This window comes from Gambusia affinis, linkage group LG12 (assembly GCF_019740435.1).
Source record: "Gambusia affinis linkage group LG12, SWU_Gaff_1.0, whole genome shotgun sequence".
In the NCBI taxonomy this organism is placed as follows: domain Eukaryota; kingdom Metazoa; phylum Chordata; class Actinopteri; order Cyprinodontiformes; family Poeciliidae; genus Gambusia; species Gambusia affinis.
Window position 1 is genome coordinate 11,017,469 of NC_057879.1, and position 16,452 is coordinate 11,033,920.

The 16,452-nt window shown below is 39.0% G+C and overlaps 1 protein-coding gene across 1 annotated transcript in view; it reads left to right on the forward strand.

The window, feature by feature from the left end:
• Window positions 1-16,452, forward strand: part of LOC122841372 (receptor-type tyrosine-protein phosphatase S-like) — a 72,881-nt gene that overhangs the window by 30,077 nt on the left and 26,352 nt on the right. Inside the window, exons 7-13 of the mRNA XM_044134644.1 lie at window positions 1,022-1,033; window positions 8,365-8,379; window positions 9,684-9,953; window positions 10,830-11,209; window positions 12,872-13,073; window positions 14,888-15,024; window positions 15,161-15,305. Coding sequence (XP_043990579.1) covers window positions 1,022-1,033; window positions 8,365-8,379; window positions 9,684-9,953; window positions 10,830-11,209; window positions 12,872-13,073; window positions 14,888-15,024; window positions 15,161-15,305 — 1,161 coding nt within the window. The remainder of the gene's footprint in view (window positions 1-1,021; window positions 1,034-8,364; window positions 8,380-9,683; window positions 9,954-10,829; window positions 11,210-12,871; window positions 13,074-14,887; window positions 15,025-15,160; window positions 15,306-16,452) is intronic.

The following is a 16,452-nucleotide window of genomic DNA, read 5'->3' on the forward strand; positions in this document are numbered from 1 at the left end:
GAGTGCTTAACAAATGAACATATAAACATTTATTTGTGTTCGGCCGGCTTTACTCTGATACCTCTAGAAAAAATGTAGTTCAGCCTTAAGCTGGTTGGTTAAGAATTCAGTTCACCTGTGTTTAATTTAAATTCAAGATAAAATTAGCTGACCTATGAAGGCATCAGAGGTTTTCTGAAAGAACATTAGTGGGCAAATAGGATCCTTAAGACTGAGGAACTTTCGCTTCAAATATCTCACTGATAGCATTTTAATGCATCAACGGACAGGCCAGCAAGGAGAGCATTAACCAGGCAGAACATTTTTCTTCAAGTTGGGGGGGCTGAGTTGCTCAGGGTGGCCAACAACTGATTGGCACCAGAGCCAATTTGCTTTTACAATAATTCAATAAGGACAGAACACATTTGTATTGAAGATATTGCTGAATTAATAAACATATGTCTACATTGATATTATTACTTCTGCCACCACCTGTTTGGGAGGGGAACTGCTTGTTCCAGAGGAGGGTTCATTTAGGGGACATAAACGCGTGAAAGAAAATGGCCAACATGGAAGACGTGGGGCAAAAACTATCCCTGCTACGTCACTGAAACTTAGTCATGGCAGCATAATGCTGTGGGAATGTTTTTTTTCTTGACATTTCTGTTTGTGGTTGTAAACAATGTGAAAGGTTTGAGCCGTGACTAATTTTGGAAGGCACTGTGCTTTGATTTTAATGGCGAAATCAATAAAGATTGGCTGAACGTTCCCAATCTCTCTCAACGAACTGAATGCAAACTCTACCTGGGTGCTGGTGTCCCGTAGGCTCACAAACGGCGCCCGATGTTCTGATTCAAAAGCTCAGGTTCTTTGTTAACGTGGCCTATCAGAACACTGTATGTGTGTGTGGTGTGAGGTTCGTGCAGGTGGTGAGGCGAGAGTGGCTTTGCGCTGGCCGTTTTTATTCTCTCTGTGTTTCCTCGTTCTCTCTCTCCCCCCCCCACGTCATTGTGTTCTGCATCAACCCCCTTCCATCCCTCAGAGCTTCGAGAAGGTTGGTGCGCTCTTTTCTTTGCTTTTGTTACTCCTTTGTTTCAGAAAGCGTCACTTATTGAAACAGCAGGAACCAAGAAAAAAGAAAAAAGAAAAAAATATTAGCTTTAAAAGTGAGACATTTAAACCGTGTTTCCAAAAATGAGGAGAGCAAAGCTGCTGCGAAGATGACGAAGCGGTCCGCCCATGCAGCAGAGTGCCTTGACTGCATTGTGAGGCCTTGTGTGCGGAACCCTTGGTATTGCCTTCACTCCCCGATCAATGTTTTCTGCATGGTATGATCTTGTTGTCATGGAGACCCAAGAATTGGAAGATTAAAAAGAGGCAATGTTTGCATGGAAGGAGTGAGAGAGAAAGAGAAAGGAGCACCGCTTGCATGGGTGTTGACTGACGGACTGACACAGGAGCATGGCGCAATGTGTGTTCACGCCTAGTGATATGCTCGGATTGTGATATTACTGAACCTGCAGCCTTGTCGTGTATTGCAGCTGTTTTGTTTTGGGGTTTTTGCCCTTTTGTTTTGTGTGGTTTCTTTTTCTTTTTTTTTGTACCTTTGTGTCCCTTCTCCCATGTCATCACATCTCCTCCAGTTGTTGCACTGACTGGGAATGTTGCACTCGCTGAAAAGCTTCTACATGCCCCCTTTTTGTTCCGAAGTTTTATGTTTGGTTGGTCAGTGCCAGTTGGTACTTCGGGGCTAAATCCATAACATGAACACAAGATGTGCAAGGGAATAAACCTAACTCGAGTGCTGCATATTTGAAACTGCTGCAAGAGTAAAGTTTAAACATTTCTGACCACTCTGCTGTACTGCAGAGCTGTGCGTACAGAGTATTCCATGTGGGAAGTTCTTACAGTGAATCATTCTAGATCTGGTTCTCTAACAGGTTTAAAACAATACTTAAACTGTTTAAAATAAAAATATGATGGCAGGATTTACTAATGAGTGCTCTACTTAGCAAAACTTAATATGTTGTTAAAAGTGAAAAATAAAAAATAAATTAAAAAAATATATTACGTATATATATATATATATATATATATATATCTGCACCCATTTCAAAAAATATTCTGAGGAGATCTTAAATTCATGGCATACGAAAAGTACACATTTATATTCTAGTTTTTTGAGAATGCATTGCAAAAGCAGTTACACTTTCTGAACCTTTCCACATTTTTGTCACTCTAAAAAATTTATTTATGCGATACATTAAGTATCTAGTAACTCGAGTTGGAAAATCTGGCAAAGAATTTGGCGTTACACAAATCAGTCCTCTATGGATGAGCAAACGACAAAAGTTGGCTACAAATAGTGAGTCCAATATATAATTTTATGACTTGAATGAAAAACTCTATAGGTATGATAAAAAACGAATAGCACGTACCAACCTGAACACACCATACCCAATGAGACATGATGTCGGCAGCATCATCCTTTTCTTCTTAATCCGGGAGGAAGATAGATGGTGCTAAATACAAGGCAATCTTGTGGGAAAAAAAAAACTTAAAAGACATGAGACTGTGGCAGAGGTTCCCCTTCCAGCAGGAATACAACACAAAACAAACAGCTTCAAAGGAAGGATTTATCTCAAAGTTTATTCATGTGCGAGAATGGCCCAGTCAAAGTCCAAAGCTAAATTCAGTTGTGATTGTGTGGGAAGACTTGAGAATTAATATTCATGAAGACTCTCCACCCCATCTGACTTAGCTGGAGCATTTTTATAAACAAGAGGAGACCCACATTTTAGTCTCTAGATGTGCAAATGCTGGTAGAGTCGTATCCTCAGAGCCGTAGCTGTACTGCAGTGAAGGTTGTTCTTCAAAGATGTTTGGAAAGCTACATACAAATGCACACCACAAACAAAAATATCTGAAAACTATCTCCATTTTTTTTTTCCTTTTCACTTCTTTGCACTACTTTGTGTTGGTCTTTTACATCACATCCAAGTACACTGCCTTGACGTTTGTGGCTATAATGTGGCAAAACATAAAAACCTCAATTTGTATAAATATTTTTGGAAGTCACCATGTGGCATAAAGGGCTTTAGGGATGTATTTAATCTTTTACAGTTTTTTTTCATTTTGGCTTTATCTTTGTTTAGATAAATATAGCATTGTGAATCTGCAGTGCCTTGTTTTGTTCACTCTAGTTTTCACTTTAGAATGATAAACCGATACCGTTGAAAAAGGCAATGCTTTCATTTTGCCATGACATCAGATGCTGATTGTTGATCAGTCTTCTGATAATAAGCCGGATGGGGCTGTTATTTCATAGCTTGGGGCGATTTTCAAGATAAATGCTATAAATACATTTTAAGATTCATCTGAAACATTTTTTTTTCTCCATTTTGGCCACGTAGTAATCTCTACAAGCAGAATAACATGTGCTTTTTAGTAGAGCGCTGTCTGAGGGCCTGTTATCAGTGTTGGTTTGCAGCCTGCAGACAGAGAGATTTTCTCCAGATGCTCTGAACCTATTAACGTCACACACGTTAAATGGTGAAAACCCCTTAATGTTTTGCGATTGTACTGTGAGAAAATAAAATAATACATTAAACATTTTCAAAGTGTTTACTTGCTTACCCACACAGTGTTTGACAACTGTACAACCAAGCGCTCTGTTTAGTTTATTGGTTCTGCTCTTTTTCTAATAAATTTTATAGACCTGTTCCTAATTACCCAACTTACTTCTGAGAGCTACAAGAAGGTGTTTAATTTAGCTTTTACACACCTTGTACAGGGTTTTTATATCTTCTTTGACTTTTTATTACCCATATTTATTTATCTATCACATTCTAAATAAATTCAAAGCAAGCATGTATTTGAATGGCTGGATATAGATGACTGTCAGGAAAGTAATCCTTTTCACTATTCTTTATACATTTATAATAAAGAAAATGTATAAAGATGCTCTCTGCGTTTAAGTTACCTAAATCTGTTAAATGTATTCATTTATCTATTTTATTTCTTTTGTAACCTTGATTTTTAATTTTGTAACATTTTACCTTTTATAAACTAAACACAATTTCAAATATGATCATATGCTCAATACTAAATGGAAACATAACTTATTATGTTTTTTAAAGCTCTTAAAAGCCTATCAATTGTGTAAAGTGTTATGGTCTGTACTGAAATAGGATACAAATTAAAATTCTCGCTATTTTTTATTTTATCTTTTTTGTTGTTGCATTTTTTCAATCTGAAATACCTGAACAGTTTTATCCACTTCCAAAACTTCTAGCAACACTTACTTTAAAAGATTTATTATTCATTTTTAAAGAACAATGCTACCTGGCACATGTGCGTTCAAAAGCATGCATTTTTCTCTACTGAGTCTTTTGCACAGGAATATCTCTGTACAGGTTAGGTTAATATTAGCTTGATTCTTTTCTGTTTTGATATGCCTTGTTGATATTTTCCTTACAGCAGGCTGTCTTTTTGGCTCCAGTTAGTGCTGCACAGTATCAGGAACACAGGACATTGTGATGTTGTTGTTGAATATTGCGGTTCTGAAATAGATTGTGATTAATTCGCATTCTTTTAGTCACGACTCACTTTTGCTTCCATTATTGCAATGCTTGCACTGGTCTGTGTCACAGATACATACGTCACTATGAAGCAAAGTTACCACTTATCGATATTGTGACCTAGAAGTCCTTTGTCACTGCAAGATTGTGAACATTGTTATTACGTCTACTCTGATTCATTATATTGTGCAATTCTTGTTCCAATTTCACAAACAGACGCTTTCATAAAGAGTTGTTCTGCGGTTTAGCGAGTTTAGCTCTACGCTCAGGTCTGCCCCCATGTGGTTGCTGGTTGAGCTGCAGCTAGCTGTGCTCTAAAACTATGGAGTGGACTAGTTTTTGTGCTGAAAATGTTCATTGATGAGTGATTAATATTTCGTCAGGTGTACTTTTATAAATATTTTGTAAGGTTGTACTATTTCACTATTTATGAAAGCGCCTACTGACTGTGAATATGATAAAAACAAAATTCCATTCAATGTAAAATGTCATTTCCTTCACACCCCAAAAAAATTGTTTTCATGTAATATTAATGGCATTCCTCATATTTTTGAGACATTTAGAGGGATTTCACACCATGTACACCTGAATGTGTTAACATATTTATTTTAAACATTTTCACCTTTTTTTTTCATTTTTGCAAATACAAACACCTTTTAACTGTCTGTTAAAGTGTTTATTTAGTTTTTTCATGATGACATCATAACTTTTGCAGGTGGCTTCTAAGTTTTAGCACAAAAAAATCTGCAGGGCACATATCTTCCATCTGATTTAATATGCATCTTACTTCATTTACATTATAACACATCCAGTATTTTCACTTAAAATTTGCAATATTAATCACACACCAGTAATAATATTTTGACAGTTTAAAAAGTATAATTACAATTCACTTCTTTAGTTAGAATGGTAGTTGCTGCAAACTAAAACCTTTCATGGTTTTCAACTCAAATATTTTTTTAGACATATTTAAAATTGACAGACAATTAAGCTCAAAATTATTCATACCTCTAGAAAATGTACATTGGAGCTTATTTTCATTTAGCCAATAAATTGTTTCTGGTGGGAGATGACTCAGGCCTCTCCATCTGTGAAATGATATTGTTCCCATGCGTGAAAAAACGTTTCGTTTTATTTTTTCCTTCATCAAATTTTCATCAATAAGCAATGAGTATTAAGCAATTTTTAATTCATTACAACCAAACAACTGCAGTCAAGAAATAGGAAAACTTTCACTTGTGTTATTCCAATAATACCTTTACTTAAACCATCCCCTCTTCCCTGTTGTTTGTGTTTTGTCCCCCCCGCCCCCCCATTCCTATTTCCATCAGCGTCTCTAATACATCTGTATTGAGTGGCATTTAATATTAATCATACCCATTCTCATTTTTATATATTCAGGGATATAATGATTCCCTCTTATTACAGTGGTTAATGAAAATTGTGTCCTTGAGTCAGACAGGATGGTTCTCTGTAAATGTCAGCCGTATAGCTCACAGAGATACTGCCGTAATCCTTCTGACTCTGCCAACTCCTTCCCAGGCTGTTGCCAGCAGACTCCCAGCAGAGGACAGGACTAATGATAGCTCCTCTAATAAAGACTGAAGGTCCGCAGCTCTTACAAAATGTATGGAAAATGGAGGGTGGGGGGGTGTGAAGGGCCCGGCTCGATTAAGGCAAAGCTAGCGGCACTGTGAGCAACTAAGGGATTATCCTTGGATAGGAGCTTGCTTTCTTCTTAAGCACTAACCTGTGTTCCTGCAATTGATTCTTTAGTCAGAGCTCTTTGAGTCTGAATGAAATCTAGGTTTTGTGTAGAAGAAAAATATAAAGCTTTCTCAAAAATCATCTTGAGTCACTACCTCCATCCTGTTGCTCACATTATTACCAAATTAACTCACAATATGCTTAATAAATTGCTGTTTTTGTTTGACACGTTTCTTTTGTTTGTTTTTTTTCCCCCTTGTTTCTAGATCAAAACTCATTTTGTCATGCTGCATTGCACCTGCTGTGTTTGTGTTATGCACGGGGCTGCCTGTCTGTCGGTCTGCTTGTCTGTCTCCAGCATGCTCAGACGAGGAGATGCCTGCACAATCATGTCTGTTTTCTAACAGATCTATCTGTTCTTGTCTCTTTGTCTCTTTCTTCTCTTCAACTTGTATCCAATTCTGGGTTTTTTTTCTGATTATTTTCCACTTTTTTTGTAAGACATGAATTACGTTTACTTTTCATGGAATAGTAGTGAATTCACAGCAAGAGCTGACTTTTTTTTTTTTTTTTTTTTTTGTAAATTTGTTGGAATTATGGAAAACTATTAACTTTTGCCCAACTGTCTCTAGCTTCTTTGAAGTAGGGGGATGTGGCCTATGAAGAATCCATGTAATGATGTTACTCATTAAGGACTGGCGGTTATGCAGCAAGTTTATGAGTATTTATTAATCCTTCTATGTGTTTGATTTTAGATTTTGAGTAAAAAGAATAAGCTTAGACTCTCTTGATTTGCCAATCTGTAGGATTTCATTTTAGACTTTTTCAATTAATTCTTAGTTTTAGAAGATTATTTTTTTCTGTTAATTTATGTTTTGTTTAATTTTGTCATATATATATATATATATCCTTTTTTTTTCCTTAAACGCATACAGTACCTTGCAAATGTTATTATATTTCATCACACTGCAACCACAAACTTCAATGCATTTTGTTGGGATTTTGTGTAGCGGAAGGAAAATGGTCTCTAAAATTTCACAAATTAAAGTCTGAAAAGTGTCTTGTGAAAACCGATTCAGCCCCCTTCACTCGGATGCCCCTAAATAATACCCATTGCAACTACTTGTCTTCAGAGGTTACCTACTCAACAAAGTTGCAGAGTCCGCCTGTGTGTATTTGATATCAGAAATCAAGATGTTCTGTTTAAGCCTGAGCAGTTTTCAGAGAACAAACAGCATCATGAAGGAACACAGAGACTAGACAGAGAGAAAGTTGTTTAGAGGTTTAAAACAGGGTTAGCCATTGAAGCAAAAAAGCTTTGAACATCTCAGAGAGCACTGCTTAATCCATACCCTGTAAATGTAATTGATAAGCGAGAATTTTTGGCAAGTTGAAAATTGATTTTCACACATACTCTTTATCCGTTCAGAATGTGAGTAATTTCGCTAAATGGTCACAACATTTATCCTCTCGATCTACATGCCATGCTTCAGATTTTTATGTGTAAAACATTTTTAAAGCCATGTGTCATTTACCTGTAAATTCATAAGTATGTACTACTATGTGTTGGCCTATTCTTTACAAGAACATTGAGGTTGGCGGTTGTTAGGGTGTGTCAAAATGGGAAAACGTTTCCCTTTGCAAGGTACTGTTGGCTTCCTGTAGTGCTGAGTCTCTAGATTGTTTCTGCTCTTCCCTTTCATTCTCTCCTTTCATCCAGAGACGTTTGTCTGTTTCTCTCTCTGTTTTTGTTTCCTGTGCTGTGACCCTCGGGTATCTCCCCTTTTTTTCTCTGTTCCTCCAACATCCAGTTTCTCCTAGCCATTTTATTTTTCTATCTTTTTTTTTGTGGTTATTTTGTTTCTCCTTATTTTAGAAGCATCTGCTTTCTGAATGGGCCTGACTCTGGTATATAGCCGTGTTTTTAAATAGATCCATGTGTTTTCTTCTTCCTCGCTCCTCTTTTCTTCCCACCTTCCCCCTGCAAACCCCCACCTCTAATCCTCTCTTTATCTCCACCCTCCTGCCCCCTGTCTTTTTTACCCCTTCTCCTTTTCTCTCTTCTTTCTCTTCATTCTGTCCGCGCCCTGATGTGTAGGAGCTTCAGATTCATGTACATAAGTTTATTAACTTATAAACATGCACATACTACCTCACATATCTCTCTCTCTCTTTTTGCTCGCACTCTTTCATGCTGTCTTGGTGTTCTTTACTTAATGTCTCCAATGATCACAGCACCTTTTTCGGACTCTTTCGACCCACTCTCTGTCCACATTTCCAACTCATTTTGACGACACACTGTTATCAGTTATTGATTCTATGTATTGTACAGTATCTTGTTGTACAATGTGGCTGTCCTTTGCTACATTGCCTGTCATTGTCTGGAAGAGACGCAGAGCTGCCTCTGTCTTTCTATCTGTCTCCCTCTCTCTCTCTCTTTCTGTGTGTGTCTCTACTTCTGCCTGTCTCTGTATTGTCTTGCTTCTCTCTGTCTTCCTCTTTCAGTTCTTCGTTCTCTTCTTTGTGTTCCTCCACCATTTTTTTATTCCTCTTGAGTTGCCCAGGCATGCGAGTGACCTATGACTTCAGTCTCTCGCTGCGTCTCCCCTCTGATACGTAGTCAGGCGAGCTCTGACAGATGTAGCATTGCATATAACTTTGCTACTTTGCTTGTTCTCCCTCACATCAGGGTGGGAGCGAGGGGGGACACAAATAGCAGTCAGGGCCCTATTGATCGGCCCCTCAGTGATGCATATACACGATCTAAAAACAGCCCCATCTGCTGCACAAGTGCCTCGAGGCACAGAAATTGCAATCAAGTAAAGTTTGTCTCTGAAGTCTCCGGATAAAGTTTAGAATGGCTTCAAGGAGGGGGATAAGACGAGAACAATGCAGCTGAAAGAAAAAAGGAAGCGCAAATTCTATTCAGGAGAAGAGAAACTGACTATAGGTGTCATGTCCTGGTTGAAATGAAACTCAAGAGTTTGTCACAATATTATTTTGAGTAGGCAGCTCACTCTGAACGGTTGAGCTTAACACAAGATTTGTGTCTTTTTGTTGAAATCATCAGTGCCATAAAGTAATTGGGACTAAACTTGAAATATCCCTTTGTAATTTTCTGTAAATCCCTGAAGTTCATTTTCCCCCTTCCTGTTACCTCTCCTCTCTCTCTCTCTCTCTCTTTCTCTCTCTCTCTCTCTCTCCCTATCTTCCTTTTTTATCTCTTCTTCCCTCACTTTTTCTCTTGATCTGCTCTTTGCTTTGCTCTTTCTTTCTCATTCTTTTTCCCCACCTTTCCCCTCCTTGCTCCCCCTCTTCCCTCTTTTCTCCTCCTCTGCCTCACACTTTGTACCCCCTCCCCCAACCCTTCCCCCCACCCCCTTTTTCCTTTTTACCCCGGCTCTCTTCCTCTCCCAGTGCGCCGCGTGCCCCCTCGTTTCTCTATCTCACCCAACAATCATGAGATCATGCCCGGGGGGAGCGTCAACATCACCTGCGTGGCCGTGGGTTCGCCCATGCCTTACGTCAAGTGGATGTTGGGCATGGAGGACCTGACCCCGGAGGACGAGATGCCCATCGGACGGAACGTGCTGGAGCTCAACGGCGTCCGGGAGTCGGCCAACTACACCTGCGTGGCCATGAGCAGCCTGGGCATCATTGAGGCCACTGCTCAGGTCTTAGTGAAGAGTAAGAATCCATTTGTAATATTTTTAAAAAAAAAACAGGCATTGTTTTAGAATGTGTTGTATTTGTCGAATACGCATCCTGCACATTTGGAGATTTAAAGATTTCTCGTTTTCTGCATCCCAAAGAACAGCACGAGAAAATTTCATGTTTTTTTTTTTTTTCTTGAAGCTATCTGAGGCCCTTCTGAAAAAATTAATGTGCTCTAATTTATCCGCTCTACAAGCTCGAGCAAGTTGATGCTGCTGAAATGAGAAATTTCAGAAACCATGTCATTAGAGCTTAAAAATAGTTTAAACCCTGAGCGCAGCATGAGTCATTGTTCTTTGAGGATTTCACCACAAAATACAAACCCCAAAAATACCACCAAGTTATGTATAAATAATGTTTTCTAATTGTGGGACTTGTGGATTTTCAGTGTCGTCAGCACATTAAACTACTTTGTCAGCTGTTAGCATTGAAGGAAGTTTGAATTTGAATTTCAGACTAAATTTACTTTAGAATTACAGCAATGACAATCTTATGGCTTGTTTTTTTCACCTCTTTTGACCTGCAGAAACTGATTTTAGTACTAATTTCAGCATGTTTTAATTTCAATTTACAATAAAATATTTTATAGATTTCTTCATCTGTAATATAAGACACCATTAGAGGCTAAAGACTAACAGAAACTGTGTGCACACTGGAAAATTATCTTACTAGTTTTCAACAGCAGAATTGGCTTTCCTTTGTAAAACTATTGTAAACACTAAATGTATAATAATGCCTTCAGACATGGCGATAATAAAGATACAGAATGTATATAGCGTGGGGTAAACCCAGCGAAATCGTTTGCAATAACTAATAATCCTGTTTGTCTGCTGATGTTGTGATCCACAGCTTTACCAAAGCCTCCTGGCATGCCCATCGTCACAGAGACCACAGCTACCAGTGTCACCATCACCTGGGACTCGGGCAATCCCGACCCCGTGTCCTACTACATCATTCAGTACCGGGCCAAAGGGCCAGACAGCAAGTATGAGACGGTGGACAGCATCACCACCACCCGCTACAGCATCGGTGGACTCTACCCCAACACTGAGTACGAAATACGGGTGTCGGCCTTCAACAGCATCGGACAGGGGCCGCCGTCGGCACGCGTGGAGGCTCGCACCGGAGAGCAGGCGCCTGCGAGCCCCCCGCGGAACGTGCAGGCCCATGTTATCTCTGAGAACACGGTGATGGTGCGCTGGGAGGAACCAGAGGAGCCCAATGGACAGGTGGGCATTTTGAACTTTGAAGCACTTCACACACTGTTTTTTGTACTTTATAATTATTTATGTGATATTATCAAATTAAATACATTTTTGAAGGTATTAGAGTCTCAAGTTGCAACTTCAGTGTAAATATGTCAGTTGAGAATTATTTAAAGCACTTAGTCTATGTCAAAATGACAATAAAATTACATATGAGTTCCTGTTTCTAGTACTTTTCAAGTAGAAAAATAACAGTGCTGCTTTAATATTTATAACACTGGCTTTTGGCAAGCTGGTTAGAGAGTTAATGATGTGTGACAGAATTATTGACTGCATACAGTCTATTTTATCCATGGTTATGTCAATTTTATATGAACCTGAACTGACAGAGATTAAGTCTGACAATGTTACCTAAATATAAATATATATATGTATATATGTGTGTATATATATATATATATATATATGTGTGTGTATATATATATATATATATATATATATATATATGTATATGTGTGTGTGTACTCTGCTACTGACACAAGAAACATTTGGCTCTACTGCCAGCCATGGTGACTTTAAGAGAAACATACAAACTGGTTCACATTAAGTCTCAGTGGCACTGATCTAACCATGCATCACCTGGGTTTTACTGGCACCATCCACAGAAATCCCAGTGTAATCTACATACATTGTTACAGATGGAAGATAAAGCATACATAACAATGGCTCAAGGAATAATCCATGTGGAAAAGCCTGCAGACACCTTCATAAAAGTTAATTCACAATTTTTTGAATGTCCGGTGCTGTTGGTATTGATTTGCTACACTTACAAAGGAAAACCGACCTGATTAAAATAGGGATAAAATACTACACCATTTGAAGAGGGTCTTCATAGAAAAGTCTTACTTTTGCTTACCTGTGAAGCTGTTTTGCAGGTAGCTGCATTTTAAAACAATTGATACATTTTTATTACATTTTTATTGGGCATTTTTGTCCAGCTTGCATGTTCATTTACTTTCTGAGGACCATGTCTTGCCAAAGATTTCAGTCCCGTAAGTCTCTTGCTACTTTCTCTGCTCTCTAAAAAAAGAAAGGGTAATTGGACTGTCCACTCTAAGTTGTGAGTGCTCCCTCTTGAGGCCCATTTCCTTTTTCAAGCCTACCTAACTGAACAGCGGGTTCATAAAAGCACAAGACTGAATTGAGTGCGTATGGGGATTATGGATAATAAAGAGTAAGCGAAGGGGAGGTGGGGGAACTGGAGGTTTAGGGAGTCGGCATGGCAGAGAGATTACATAAACTCTGACCTACCTTCTGTGTTTCCAAAAGTCCCAAACGGCTGGAGGTGCAGTGATTACATCTTAAAGGCCAGAATCAGCTCATTGGTTTTGTCAATTTTCCTCTTCACTGTGGCCATTGCATAAAATCTCTTTGCAAAAATGGCATTAAGCACACAGTAAAGCACCATATCATCTGGACTGAACACTGTAAAGTAAACCGGATGACCCCAGCGGTTGTAAAGTCTGGCTCTGTTAAAACATGGTATTATGGATTATCATTGTAGAGTGACTGAGGGATTAGACCAAATAAAAAAATGTTGCCCCTGATAACCTAAAAATCAGATTCTGTAGCAGAGGCCTCAGTTATAGCTGTAATAAAGTTGCTGCTCTCTCCGTTCCTTTCTAGGTGAAAGGCTATCGTGTGTACTACACCATGGACCCATCCCGAGCCATTAACGAGTGGCAGATACACAACGTGCAGGACAGCGTGATTACAACCATCCAGAACCTCGTGACCTCAGAGACATACACCATCCAAGTCCTCGCCTTCACCTCTGTAGGCGATGGCCCTTTTTCAGATCCTGTACATGTGAAAGTTTTGCGTGGAGGTGAGTGCCTCAATTTCAAAAACATAATCAATCCTAGGTCCCAGATTGCATTGGTGGATATATTGACTGGTGCTTCACATATAGGCGAGAACTACGCTGGATTTGTCAATAGAGGTTTAAAGATCAGAATTTCATGTTCTGCCTAGCAGTCATATATTTGGCCAGTTGGATGGACAGTCATTGTCCTTACTGTCCATACTGTAAGTCTGATTGATATCTTTAGTGGCTGGGATGCTGAAGGTAAAGAAAGAACAGTGTCTGAAAAATGTTGGTTAAGCATAACCAATATTGGTATTACAATTTTTAGTCATAGTTTTAGAATTTAATGTTTTCCAGACATTGTGTCAGCTTAGTATGTACCACTATCTACATATGCTGGAAACATGAAAATTACATGCACACTCCATTTCACCTAGCACTCCTCACACTTCATTGGTGTCCCTGATGTCAACACTTCATAATACAGACTTTTGCCAATAGGACAGGACTTATTCTGCTTCTATGACATTCACAAGGTTAGAGAACAGAGTGGGAAGGATCTTTGATCATTCCCTTTCTCACAATATCTCTAAATCATCCAGAGTACTGGATCCTCTCTTATGCTTTTTCTCTTCAGTTCATGCCACTGGGAGAAGGTTAATTTAGAATCTGGTGAATCATTTCTATGTCATTTTACTACTGAAAGATCCACTGTTGACAGATATACAGCTTTCTGGCAGGGACAGCATTATTATTATTATTATTATTATTATTATTATTATTATTATTATTATTATTATTATTATTATTATTATTATTATTATTATTATTATTATTATTATTATTATTATTATTATTATTATTATTATTTAAAATCTTTTGATATTTCAAATTTCCATGATGTGTTGCACTCTAAGCTTGTCAACCGCACACCAGTTATCATTTGTTTCATGCCAGACACACCTGCAGCGTTTGCGGCTTAAAAAAAGATCAATATAAGTCTCACCTTATCAAAGTAATCAGTTCAAGTTAAAGCCTTGGCATTGTTTAGCAAACTGCGCATATTTGCATATGTAACGGCCAGACATAATACTCTTTTTATCCATAACATGCCTCCAAAACAACTGGTTTACATGTAAATAGTATACAAGGGTCACTATGGAAACTCTGTGATCTCAAAATGCCATTCTTTAACAATGAACTATGGAATAGGGAGATTGAAAGCAGATATTAAAGAGAACAGAAGCAACCAGACTGATCAAAATAAAAGGATAAAAAGGAGAAGTAATGAATCTAAAAACCAAAGGATCAGACAAATGAAAATAAAACAGCACAGTAAACAGGAGATGTGAGGAAACTTAAAACTTTGACTCAAAATGCATCAGGAATCAAAACATAACAGAACAAACACAAGACGGCGTCACAGTCTTTTCATACACTTTAATCACCTTAAAAGTAGTCGGGCATTTTGTACAAAATACTAAACTCAGTTGATTTTCCTCATTTAGATATTATAGGTTTTCTTAAAAGTGCCAATAACTGCACCATCCGTGATTATTATTAGAATTTTTTTTTCTCCACTGAATAAATTAATTAAAATTTAAAGGCTCCCGTTCTTCAACATTTTGCAAGGTGAAAATTAATCTTCTTAAAGTTCTTTGCACATCGTTAGCATGGGTGCTAATGAGTGTGGAGGCCGCTATGTCTCCTGTTGTGCAGAATCTTTTCAGGACATTGAACTGCCAGAAGAATAATCATAGTTTGTGTTTACATTAGGAAGATCCCTTGTTGGAAGGGCTGAGGCCTTACTGGGTGTGTTGTCTGGTCCTGCTCAGTTCCAGGTCAACCAGGAAAGTTTAAAGTCGGGAAGGTGACAGACACCAGCATTGAGCTGACCTGGGAGCCCGTGCACAACAAGGAGAAAATTGTCAACTATGAGCTTCTCTACAAGCCTGTCAAGTTTGGCAGTTTGGTAAGCTTTTTTGCTCACTTGTTTTTTTTGTGGACTTTGTACCATCACAGAAGTAAAGAGGTGAGATAAAAGGGGGAAATGTAAGAGATTAACCCTGACGCTCAGCAGGTTTCACCTCTCTGTTCTCTGCTCACAGGAGAAGTTGACCTTCGGGGCCAGGAACTCTTACACCGTCGACGGCCTGAAAGCGAACACCGAGTACTCCTTCTCCCTGGCCGCCATCTCCAACAAAGGCATCGGCGCGTTCACCAACGAACTTGTGCAGAGGACATCCCAAGCCAGTATGTCCTTGTTTTATTCATTTTATGTAATATGCTCACACAAGTACCGCAACGAGCGCCTCCTGCACATTTTAATCGTGTCATATTTACCTCCTTGGCAAATGTTTTCTGCCTCTCGAATCACACGCTCACACATGTCACCGTTTCCTCAGCTGCTGACCTGATAAAAACCTGGAAACCATCTCAGAATCGCTCCATGTGTCTCCTTTCTCATCCCATCTGTCCGTCTCTCCCTCCTCCCATCCATCCGTACACCTTTAACTTTGTCTATCTTCCGCTGAGCGGCCTCTCTTCCCCCACACAGCCAAAACAACACGACAGATGGAGACAGAGCAGCAGAATTATGTTTTTGTACTTTTTTTTCTTGGCTATCTCTTCATTTCCTTTCCTCTATCAGTGTACAGTATAATGCATTTTTGAGAGGCTGAAACTTTCTTCCACTTACTGACTCGCAACCATTGGTGTGTTAAAGGACGGTCACTGGCCTGTTATGATGTCAGGTAAGTACCATGTAGTTTATATTTTACCACACACAACACTTGGATTCTCTCCCTTGTCTCTATTTCTTTCACCATGTTTTTACACAAACACTGATAGCCGATAAGGCTCCAAACTGATCCATCTTGATGCTCTGCATTCAAAATCCCCTCTGCCCTTAAGAGGACAAAACGATAAACAAGAAATGGAGCCAAGGAAAGAATTCATAAAGTAGCAGCGGTGATGAAGTACTCTAGGTTGCCTCTGACGTGGTAAGTTTTGTTATTTTAAGTATTTAACAATAACGCAGCAGAACGGTGATGTTCACTCCCCTTCTGAAGTGACCTAAGTGGGTGGTAGACTAGAGGTGTCAAAGCAGAAGGTTAGGGGAGGGGAGGGTATCTTGGATAAAGGGAAAAGAAGGTGCTTGATAAGCAGACTGTTTCATGCAGTAGAATTCATTTCCCAGGGAGGTTAGGTGTGCTTTGTTATCGCCAAGCTTTGGTGCACATCTAGATTGTCCCCCGAGGCCAGCAGAACAGTGGCTGTACGGCTGAGTGAATAGATACTTGAACCTGTCAGCTGTGACTGTTACACACACACACACACACACACACACACACACACACACACACACACACACAGAGCTGAGCGGCACACCTCCGGAGAT